Here is a 12,478-nt window from a genome sequence, read left to right on the forward strand (position 1 = left end):
TCTGGGGCTGATGGTGTGACGCAGCTCCGGTGTTTCATCTCTTCACAGGTAGAGCTAGCCCCAGGGAGGATGATGGTGGTGGTAGTCTATAGCGCCGGAGCAATAATGGGGGCGACACAGGGGCTGCGGTTCCAGAGTTCTCTTTACTCACTTTTATGTTGTCACTCTTGGAATGCCGGTCTCCACTGTGATGGGCCGAAGTCGATCCCAGATAGTTCGGAGGCCACCACTGGTGTTGTGAACTGTGAGACCTTTCCTCCTTGCGCTGTATGGTGAATCCCTGTGACATAAAGCTCTACAGGGACTACTGATCTGTGTTAAGTTCCCGTCCCGTATAGCAGGCAGCTCGAGTCCGTGATGGGCTGGATCGTGGTCCCAGCTCCTGGCTGTATCTGCTGCTGCGCCCCGGGCACTTAGGTGGGTGTAGGAAACTTGAAATCTCACCCGGCAGATTTGTTAAGAAGACATAAAGTTCTGCCTAACCTAGGGCTCTGCACCCCATCTGCTCCAGTCCTGGGGGAGCTGACTCTGTATCCCCTCAGCGACCGTGTTACTCCTGTGTCTCTCAATGTTACACTTTGTGAATCTTCTCCTCTCTCCCTGAGGGAGCTCTTAAGCACTCCCCTCAGCCGGTCCTGAAGGAGCTCTTAACAACTACCTTCAGATACCGTGTTCTTCCGTGACCCAGACTATTCTCCGGTGAATGTTTGTGTGTCTCCTTACTTCCCCAATGCTGCCCTACCTCCCAGGCTGTTGTCCTAGCAACCGGAAAGTCCCAGTGGGAAAGCACCTAACTGTGTGTGAGTAAAAATAGCGGAGTCACTCTCTGGCTGTGTGTGATGGATTGTGATAAACACCAGTGGTTAACCTCTTCCTTACCCTGGATGAGTACTGCACCATAAGTGAGATGCAGTACCCTGTGGCAACCAAAGCCTCAGGGGCGCCACACATACATACATGTATTTTTTTTTTAATTTACTTTGTAACTAGGGCTCATAAAGATGTCCCAGTTATAGTGGAAAAAAAGAACCATAAAAGGGGGGAGGGGGGGAGTATATTCCCCAAACTCTGGGGAACATACTTTTTCCCTTTTTATGATTCATTTTTTCCCCACAATAACTGGGGCATCCTTATGAGCCTCAGTTACTGAGGAAAAACAACTCCAAATAGTAATCACTACACTAGTGCATGTTGAGTGGTCTGTAGCCAGCACAAGAAAAGACAGAAGCGGTGTCTGTGGTTGTCTCCAGCAGATAGACAACTTGCTCCTCCTAGATTGCTGGAGCTTTAATCCTGCAAGGTAAATTTGGCACAAGATTAGAGCCCAAGATCCATTAAATTTATGCCGATTTCTCATTATTTGGTTCAAACAAATTTGCATATTAAAACCTTCTTAAATGTCTTTGGTATATATATTCATATGGTCCTGGGTTAGAGAAAAAACAAACAGTATCGCTCTTTCCCATAGACTGTTTTGAAACAATGAGGCTGAAAAGACAAAAGGCGCAAACTTGGCATCTTATCGTGGTAGGAACCAGTGTAAGGGGGTGCAGGGAATCACTCACCTGGGTGACTTGTGAAACTCGCAACTACTATGATACATTTGTTAGCATAAAAAACGGCTGTTGCAGACCCCCAAGGTGAAGTATCAATCAGTGGAATAGAAGAAATGGGTTGTCATCCTGCGCTGCCGGATGGATTCAGGAGAGCAAATTATATTTTATTGTTCTAGTTTTATGCGTTTCGGAGCTAGCATGCTCCTTCTTCAGGAACTAACAATGGCAATGTACCTAGCTCCGAAACGCGTAGAACTAGAACAATTAAATCTGCTGAAAATATTTTCTCTCCTGAATCCATCCGTCAGCACAGCATGACAACCTATTTCTTCTCTTCCACTGATCCATAGACTATGTTTGGTATTGCAGATTAATCCCATTCAAATATTGCAATACAGCACACCTATAACCATGATTTCTGGAACATACAGACTTTATAATCCTGAACTAAAGATACAGGGTTTTTTTTTATTGGGGCATTGCCACAAGAAGAACCAGCACCTTCCAAGAGCTGCATCAAAGTCCTCTCACCCACCCAACAACTGCCCTGCTCTGTATTGATGAGCGGCAAGTGCGCTGAGCCAGCTGTCTACAGATGGGCGTTTCTCGCGGTTATAAAAATAATGATGTCTTCATAACTAACAATGCGATCGATCTTGTATTTCAGCTGTGGGAGAATGGTGTCCACTTCTGGTTTGATCTACAGTCCTATCATCACATGTTCTACCAAGAGACTCTACAACCTTTTAAACTACGCAGACATTCCCAAGTAAGTGGTAAATCTAAGGAACGGGATGTTATGTGCCGAGCATGAACAGATTGCATAATGCACTTCAGATTTTGTGATTCTTTTAAATTCCACTTAGGGAATATTTTCGTTATTAGTGAGATGGACCCTTAAATGAACCCAAAACATATGATGTATAGCCCTATCAGATCTCACTAAAGGATTATTAGATATTTTGCTTGTGCGTTTATCACAAATCATCAAAAATATCAGCATCCAAAGACATAAAGGAAAAAGATAATCATTTTTATGAAACAGGTTTCTATGCTATGAGCAATAAATGATTCGATATAGATTATTATTGTGATAGTGTCACTGAAGATTGTTAGAAAATTGCTACAGCCCCAATTCATTAAAGGGTTTGGGACAAAAATCTGCATTCACTCTATATGATTGGAGACTGTCGAATCGCACTGCACACTGCCACAATTTCCTTATTTGCGATTCAAACACTTGCGATCGCATGCCGACTAGACTTTTATCAATAGAAGCGAATTGAGAGAAAGACGGACATGTCTAGTCGGCATGTGACCGCAAATATATGAATTGCAGACATGCAATTACGTGACCATCTGCTCACACCGGTGAATTCGGTAGTCATTTAGAGCGACTGCAGACTTTTGTCCCAAGCTGTGACAACCTCCTTAAGACTGGTGTTTTGTACGCCAATCTTAAATAAAGTTCTGCTGTAAGATGCTCCAAATTCAAGAGACGTGTGCCTATAAATGAATTTAGGGCCTCTAAAGGGTGCTTTACATGGGACAATCTATCGTGCGATAGATCGCCGGGGTCACGGTTTTTGTGACGCACATCCGGCATCGCTTGCGACGTCGGGCTGTGTGACACCTCAGAGCGACGCAGTATCACTCACAAATTGTGAGTCGTGTACTTGTCGCTCGGTTTCATAATCTTGTTTAATTAAAATGGCGCCGGTTGCTCATCGTTCCCGGGGTAGCACACGCTGCTCCATGTGACACCCCGGGAACGATGAACAGCAGCTTACCTCCGTCCCGTGGCACCCGCCGGCTATGCGGAAGGAAGGAGGTGGGCGGGATGTTTACGTCCCGCTCATCTCTGCCCCTCCGCTTCTATTGGCCGGCCGCTGTGTGACGTCGCTGTGACGCCGAACGTCCCTCCCCCTTCAGGAAGAGGATGTTCGCCGCCCACAGCGACGTCGTACAGCAGGTAAGTACGTGTGATGGGGGTTAACGACTTTGTGCGCCACGGGCAACTAATTGCCCGTGACGCACAAACGATGGGGGCAGGTACGATCGATCGTGAAATTGCACGATAGATCATACCGTGTAAAGCAGGCTTTAGAACAGATATGTGCTTCTGCCAGAAATATTACGCCAGTGCAAAGGCAGGCAAATATTTGGCGCATAATTTACCACACTTTTGTGTCAAAAATTATGATGAAATTGTCTGACAGTCCCCACCAACTTTTCTAAAACTTGTCAAAGCTGCTAAAGGTTGTGCAAAAATGATGCAACAGTTCAAGGAGTTTTAAGCCAGAATTCTGTCAAAAACTCCTTGTTGATTTGGGGCCTTTGTTTCTGGGCAGGAGCGGGATTAGATCTTTTGGTGCCAAAAGCTTGAGTTTCAGAATAAACCTCTCTCTTCGTCTTGTGAACAGTCATTAATTGTATTTCATGGAAAGGAAAGTGCTCGTTATACCTGAAACTAATTATCAGCTGCCTAAACACAGTGTCTCTTATACCATAAATGTACAAAAAGACATGGACCGCACATTCAAATATTATACATTGATCTGCTGCAACTGACCAAATTTTTCAAAATGGAGCAAGAGGTTGTTAGTTACCATTCTGATCAGACTGTATGAAGCCCACGGTGAGGCTGGGGCCACACGGGGCACTACTGCGATGCTCGCATGAGACTCGGCTCGCGCTGGCAGCACAGCAGGAGCCGAGTGTCATACGAGTGTTCCTGCATCTGAGGTCCGATCGTGTGAGCAGACCTCAGCTGCGGGGGGCGGGCCGGCACTCGGGAGGGGTGGGAGGGATTTCTCTTAGTCTCTCCTCCGTAGCAGGCTATTGCCATTCTCGCACTGCACTGGCACCAGTGTACTGCGAGTGCAGTGCGATTTTTCTCTCGCCCCATTCACTTGAATGGGTGCGAGAGAAAGAGTCTCAGCTTACAATTGTAGCATGCTGCGATTGTTTTCTTGGTCCGATTAGGGCTGAGAAAATAATCGCTCATGTGTGCTGACATACAGGCTAGAATTGGTCCGAGGGGAATGCGATGTTTTATCGCACTCCACTCGCACCGATTTTCTCGCCGTGTGGCTTAGACCTAAACGTCTTAGTGGTTCCCTAATCTGCTAGATGTTATGTCGAGAAGCAACCAACACTGCAACACCAGGAGAGCAACCAAGGTGCCTCACAACACCCTTAGAAGAAATACCCCAAAGGCTCTGGGTCACCCCACCCCCACAGACACAGCCCCTATTGTAAAGCAGCAATAGCCGCAACTTAGCACCAACACCAAGTGAACAGATCTAAAAACTCACCTTCCTTCGTGTCTCAAACAATAACAAAATATGGAGAATCGTTTTTGCAGTCTCCAGCTAATTTAGAAACACCTTGGCCAAATGTGTTGAGTGCTAGAATCAGGGGAAATAAAAAAATAAAAAGAAACCAGGGTTCAAACAATACAATGTTTCTGCTCAATAGCAGTATCTGTCTGACCTGAGGGAATATTCAAAACCCTTACTTCCGATGAGCAGTTCTTGAGCAAAAGAGACACATCGCAACGGTGCAGTAGGTCAGGAGAGACAAAGTGAAAGGTTGTTGAAGTAAAGGGCTGCAGAGGAGATATTGGACTTGTATAGCAAAGCTGCATGATGGATGAAACGGAGCTGGAACAGCAAAGTGTGATGCTGGAGAACTGGAATAGCGATAACTGATGCAGCAGAGTTGGAACAGTGATGACTGATGCATCTGATTCAACAGGGCTGAAATACTGAAGACTGATGAAGTAGAGATGAAACAGTGAAGACTGATGAAGTAAAGCTGAAACAGTGAAGACTGATGAAGTAAAGCTGAAACAGTAAAGACTGATGAAGTAGACTGATGAGGTAGAGCAGAAACAGTGAAGACTGATGAAGCAGAGCTGAAACAGTGAAAACTGATGAAGCAGTAATGAAACAGTGAAAACTGATGAAGCAGAGCTGAAACAGTGAAGACTGATGAAGCAGTACTGAAACAGTGAAGACTGAAGACGTAGAGCTGAAACAGTGACGACTGATGAAGCAGTACTGAAACAGTGAAAACTGAAGAAGTGGAGCTGAAACAGTGAAGACTGATGAAGCAGAACTGGAACAGTGAAGACTGATGAAGCAGAGCTGAAACAGTGAAAACTGATGAAGCAGTAATGAAACAGTGAAAACTGATGAAGCAGAGCTGAAACAGTGAAGACTGATAAAGCAGTAATGAAACAGTGAAGACTGATGAAGCAGAGCTGAAACAGTGAAGACTGATGAAGCAGTACTGAAACAGTGAAGACTGAAGACGTAGAGCTGAAACAGTGAAGACTGATGAAGCAGTACTGAAACAGTGAAAACTGAAGAAGTGGAGCTGAAACAGTGAAGACTGATGAAGCAGAGCTGGAACAGTGAAGACTGATGAAGCAGAGCTGAAACAGTGAAAACTGATGAAGCAATAATGAAACAGTGAAAACTGATGAAGCAGAGCTGAAACAGTGAAGACTGATGAAGCAGTAATGAAACAGTGAAGACTGATGAAGCAGTACTGAAACAGTGAAGACTGAAGACGTCGAGCTGAAACAGTGAAGACTGATGAAGCAGTACTGAGACAGTGAAGACTGATGAAGCAATAATGAAACAGTGAAAACTGATGAAGCAGAGCTGAAACAGTGAAGACTGATGAAGCAGTAATGAAACAGTGAAGACTGATGAAGCAGTACTGAGACAGTGAAGACTGAAGACGTAGAGCTGAAACAGTGAAGACTGATGAAGCAGTACTGAGACAGTGAAGACTGAAGACGTAGAGCTGAAACAGTGAAGACTGATGAAGCGGTACTGAGACAGTGAAGACTGAAGACGTAGAGCTGAAACAGTGAAGACTGATGAAGCAGAGCTGGAACAGTGAAGACTGAAGAAGTGGAGCTGAAACAGTGAAGACTGATGAAGCAGAGCTGGAACAGTGAAGACTGATGAAGCAGAGCTGAAACAGTGAAAACTGATGAAGCAATAATGAAACAGTGAAAACTGATGAAGCAGTGCTGAAACAGTGAAGACTGATGAAGCAGTAATGAAACAGTGAAGACTGATGAAGCAGTACTGAAACAGTGAAGACTGAAGACGTCGAGCTGAAACAGTGAAGACTGATGAAGCAGTACTGAGACAGTGAAGACTGATGAAGCAGTAATGAAACAGTGAAGACTGATGAAGCAGTACTGAAACAGTGAAGACTGAAGATGTAGAGCTGAAACAGTGAAGACTGATGAAGCAGTACTGAGACAGTGAAGACTGAAGACGTAGAGCTGAAACAGTGAAGACTGATGAAGCAGTACTGAAACAGTGAAAACTGAAGAAGTGGAGCTGAAACAGTGAAGACTGATGAAGCAGAGCTGGAACAGTGAAGACTGATGAAGCAGAGCTGGAACAGTGAAAACTGATGAAGCAATAATGAAACAGTGAAAACTGATGAAGCAGAGCTGAAACAGTGAAGACTGATGAAGCAGTAATGAAACAGTGAAGACTGATGAAGCAGTACTGAGACAGTGAAGACTGAAGACGTAGAGCTGAAACAGTGAAGACTGATGAAGCAGTACTGAGACAGTGAAGACTGAAGACGTAGAGCTGAAACAGTGAAGACTGATGAAGCGGTACTGAGACAGTGAAGACTGAAGACGTAGAGCTGAAACAGTGAAGACTGATGAAGCAGGGCTGGAACAGTGAAGACTGAAGAAGTGGAGCTGAAACAGTGAAGACTGATGAAGCAGAGCTGGAACAGTGAAGACTGATGAAGCAGAGCTGAAACAGTGAAAACTGATGAAGCAATAATGAAACAGTGAAAACTGATGAAGCAGAGCTGAAACAGTGAAGACTGATGAAGCAGTAATGAAACAGTGAAGACTGATGAAGCAGTACTGAAACAGTGAAGACTGAAGACGTCGAGCTGAAACAGTGAAGACTGATGAAGCAGTACTGAGACAGTGAAGACTGATGAAGCAGTAATGAAACAGTGAAGACTGATGAAGCAGTACTGAAACAGTGAAGACTGAAGACGTAGAGCTGAAACAGTGAAGACTGATGAAGCAGTACTGAGACAGTGAAGACTGAAGACGTAGAGCTGAAACAGTGAAGACTGATGAAGCGGTACTGAGACAGTGAAGACTGAAGACGTAGAGCTGAAACAGTGAAGACTGATGAAGCAGAGCTGAAACAGTGAAGACTGATGAAGCAGAGCTGGAACAGTGAATACTGATGAGGTAGAGGTGAAACAGCTTTGTTTGCTGAAGAAGAGCTGGAGCAACATACACTGATGAAGCAGAGCTATAGCAGCAAAGACTGATAAATCAGAGCATTCGGTGCTGGATTTAGGAGAGGTGTGTAACAGAAAAGCAACTAATAAAAAAATAAAAATCACATATTGTGCCCTTATCTAAATTGGCATCACAGATTCCTGAATTCCCATCTTTGCAAAGCCAATTGCAATTGAAATAATGGAATAAACCAGAGCAGCAAGACCTGTTCTATTCTCATTTTGGTGATCGTCCTCATATATCAAAAGTTTCTCATTTTCTGGATTTATTTTTTTTTTAACAAAATTTAAAATCGCTTATGAATTTCAATAAAACATGTAACAGAATTGAAATCTGTGTCACAAATGAGCTGCCTGTATCTTAGTGTAAGAACCTCTGCTATATTTAGCACATGACAATTGGATATTCTCTTATTCAGACGAAGCATCCAGATCATTAAAGGAGTATTTCGATCTATATAAATAATCACCTCCTAGCCACTGATTTTGTGTCACCAATTCACCCCTGACCAAAAGATCAGGAGTTAGGTGTAGCTGTTAGTGATGAGAAAGCACTACCATGCTCGGGTACTCAGTACTCGGAACGAGCAGTTGGATGCTCGAATGGGCGCTACTTGTATACTGAGTATAATGGAAGCCAATGGGGAATTTGAGAAATTTTCAGGGAAATCTTCCAGAAAAATGCTCGAGTTCCCCATTGACTTCCATTCTACTCGGTACACGAGTTGAGCCTGTCCAAGCGTCCAACTGCTCGTTACAAGAACTGAGCACCCGAGTATGGCAGTGCCTGCTCATCACTAGTTACGAGTACCGAGCACCCGAGCATGGTAGTGCCCGCTCATCACTAGTTACGAGTACCGAGCACCCGAGCATGGTAGTGCCCGCTCATCACTAGTTACGAGTCCTGAGCCCTCCGAGCATGGTAGTCCTCACTCATCATTAGTTACGAGTACTGAGCCCTCCGAGCATGGTAGTGTTCACTCATCACTAGTTACGAGAACTGAGCCCTCCGAGCATGGTAGTGCTTGCTCATCACTAGTTACAAGTACTGATCACCCGAGCATGGTAGTGCTCGCTCATCACTAGTTACGAGTACTGATCACCAGAGCATGGTAGTGCTCGCTCATCACTAGTTACGAGTACTGCGCCCTCCGAGCATGGTAGTGCCCGCTCATCACTAGTTACGAGTACGGAGCCCTCCGAGCATGGTAGTGCTCACTCATCACTAGTTACGAGTACTGAGCCCTCCGAGCATGGTAGTGCTCACTCATCACTAGTTACGAGTACTGAGCACCCGAGCATGGTAGTGCTCGCTCATCACTAGTTACGAGTACCGAGCACCCGAGCATGGTAGTGCTCGCTCATCACTAGTTACGAGTACCGAGCACCCGAGCATGGTAGTGCTCGCTCATCACTAGTTACGAGTACCGAGCACCCGAGCATGGTAGTGCTCGCTCATCACTAGCAGCTAGCAATCATGCTCTTGCCATGCCATTCAATACTAAACCTATGGCTTGGTAAGAAGGTCGCCGCAGGCTGTGCTCTACTCAGCTCCTCCTGCTTGCGGTCTCGCAGTCAGTGTATCACCAATCCAGAATCACTAACTCCGATCCATGTATTTGTGCTCAGCCTGCATGCCGCTGCTTTTTGTTATGCTTTGTATTGAAAATTTGTAGCAAAGCTCAATTTCTTTGCAGATTTATTCTGAGGCTTTGGAGTAGGTGCTTTTTCAGGCTCCGCAGCAAAATATGTAAATGTTATAATCAATTGTAGCAGAAGCCTAAAAATCAATTGTAAAAGCGTCAGACTGAAATACTGTTCAGCTCTGCAAAAAATGTCTTTTACTTATAACGATCGTTGCATACTTTGGCATCATTTGTATCTTAAATTTGTCTTGAAAATTAGTGAACCTTCACACTTTCTTTATTACATCATTGAAAAACATCACATAAAAAGTCGGCTGTTTTATATGGGATTTTATGGCACTAATTAAAGTAAATCCCGGAAAAAAGTTCTCCAAGTGCAAAGCAGATTTCATGTTTTAGCAGGACACCGTGCGTGGGACTATGACTGGCACTATTATACCGTATATACCTCACTGATATTCCTATAACAAGTCTGTAACATTCCTGATCCCCTGTAAGATTTTATGTGCGCTATGGCGAATATTATTATATACGCACTATGCCTTACACAATGAGCGGCACTGAGGCAGGTACTATAAGGGTATGTTCACATGCATTTTGCAGCATCTTTTCTATACCCAAAACCATGATTGGCCAAAAAAATGCTGCATATTGTTTTTGACATGTTTTTACATGTTTGTTCACTTGCCTTTTTTTCCTATACATTTTAATGGGTGATAAATACTGCAAAAACGCACCGCAGGTCAAGAAATGCAAGGACAAAAAATGCACCGTGTGAATAAGACTGTACAAATCGCATTCATTAAGCTGGTGCTGTAAAACGCATCTTTTTTTAAGCCCAATTAAATGCGCTCAAACACTGTAAAAAGCAGCATGTGAATGAGCACTTATAAGGCTAAGTTCACAGGTCCTGTAGTCATCCATTAGAACGGATCCATTGGGAAACTGAAATCCGTTTTTTTTAACATTGGAGTCTATGGACAATGGATCCATTAACTGATTGCTATTTAGCCTTCCGTTGTACTTGCATTTGTAACAGATCCGTTATTTTCTTAATGAATCAGTTACAAATGGACAATAAATAGCAATTCGTTAATGGATCCATTGTCCATAGACGCCACATGTTAAAACGGATCCTGCCGACAACCGTTATTTAACAGCTGACAAAAAAGTTGTGTTTGCAGAACTTTTTTGCAAACGGGTCTCTACTGGGTCTGTTATAACAAATGATTACAGGACATGTGAACCCAGCCTAACACTGCAACTGGTGAAATATATTGTATATGCACTACAGGCAGGACTATGAAATTAATATTGTTTTGGGTAGATAGTATTGTTTGGCCACTACACAAAAGTAATATGGACACTATGTGCCTGATTGCTCAGAAATGGGCAACTTTTGGCGTTTTTACGTCAGTCCCTATACTTTTTAAAAAGTGAGCCAAAAAGGCATGAATTATGATAAGATTTACTGGCATATATTTCTGGCAGAGGCACAAAACCCGCTTTATGAATTTAGCGCATCTTAATCCAGAGCACAGTTCATTAAGACCGGCATACAAAATAATAACAGTCTTGCTGAATCCAGGACCTAACTTTAGTTTTCTTTATTACAAAAATCGTTCAGGGTGCCAACATTGGTCCTCTATGAAACTATTGGGCCTTACTCAGATATTAGTGACTTTTCTCATATACACTGAGCCAGAATCTGTACAAGTACAGGTACAAAGAGCTACCAAGTGTGTGGAGGAGAGAACAGGGAACAATTAGATTGAGATGAAGTCATAGGCCAGTCTAAAGATATATGTTTTTAGGGCACACTTGTGGATACTAGGAATTAATCGGATTGTCTGGGTTAGCACATTCCAGAAAATTGGTGCAGCACAAGAGAAGTCGTGGAACACTGAGATGGATCAGATTTTCAGCAGTGTTTGGTCAATGTACATTTTTCCCATCAGTGTTTCATCAGTTTTTTTTTCTCATGTAACAAAAAAGCTGATGAAGATTTCTCAAGCTCATAGCAAATATGAAAAACAGACACCACTAGGATCCCATCAGTGTGCTGTCCCAGTTCTTCATGGACCCATAGATCTGATTGGAGAAGTTTGACCCTTGACTATCTACAGAAATGGAGATCTCCGTTTTCTTTTTGAGGAGTTGTACGGTCCGCAAAAAAAACGAATGTGTGAACAGCCCCATAATAATACTAATCGTTTTTACTTCCATAGCGCCAACATATTCATATTCCGTTCATATTTGTTTAGACCATACTTGTACAAACAATATAAGACATAACATATAGTTCAACGCATACCAATAGGAGTGAGTTGTCAGAGAGATAGGAGGAGAACCAAGAGAGAACAGTGTCCTTGAGCCCGATAGAGCGGAGCATAGTGAAGAGGGGCTGGTGATCCACAGTATCAAATGCAGCAGAGAGATCTAGGAGAATCAGCAGGGAGTAGTAACCATTGATTTAGCGGTTATTAGATCATTAGAGACTTTAGTAAGAGGAGTTTCAGTAGAGTATAAGGAGCGGAAACCGGATTGTACAGGTTCGAGGAGAGAGAGATGGCGGATTAGAAAAAAGTGTAAATTATAATGTGTACTTGTGCTATCCGTGAAAGCAACGCATCCAACACAGACGTGTAAACAGACGTCTAAATGAGCCCTTGTTTCTCATTGTTACGCCTATAAATTCAATACACAACTTGGTTTGACAATGGGATGATAGTATTAGAAATTGTATAATCACATGAAAGATGAGGGGGGCTTGGTGGTGACATAATATAGAAAACATTGGCAGATTTTTATTGGATATACTTGAATAAAGCGTAGCTGCAATTTTAAATTCCATTTGACATGTCAGATTAGTTGTGATCAATTGTGTCAGGGTGCTGAGACCCTAAAGGGTGCTTTACACGCAGCAACATCGCCAGCGAAAGCTAGCGATGTCTTGCGCGA

General features: G+C 43.4%; 1 protein-coding gene across 3 annotated transcripts in view; it reads left to right on the plus strand.

Annotated features, from left to right (window-relative positions):
* Nucleotides 1-12,478, plus strand: part of RGS22 (regulator of G protein signaling 22) — a 154,638-nt gene that overhangs the window by 88,096 nt on the left and 54,064 nt on the right. For all 3 annotated transcript variants that reach the window (XM_075316243.1, XM_075316244.1, XM_075316245.1), the window contains exon 14: nucleotides 2,224-2,325. In XM_075316243.1, coding sequence (XP_075172358.1) covers nucleotides 2,224-2,325 — 102 coding nt within the window. The remainder of the gene's footprint in view (nucleotides 1-2,223; nucleotides 2,326-12,478) is intronic.

Source organism: Anomaloglossus baeobatrachus, chromosome 6 (assembly GCF_048569485.1).
Source record: "Anomaloglossus baeobatrachus isolate aAnoBae1 chromosome 6, aAnoBae1.hap1, whole genome shotgun sequence".
Taxonomy (NCBI): Eukaryota; Metazoa; Chordata; class Amphibia; order Anura; family Aromobatidae; genus Anomaloglossus; species Anomaloglossus baeobatrachus.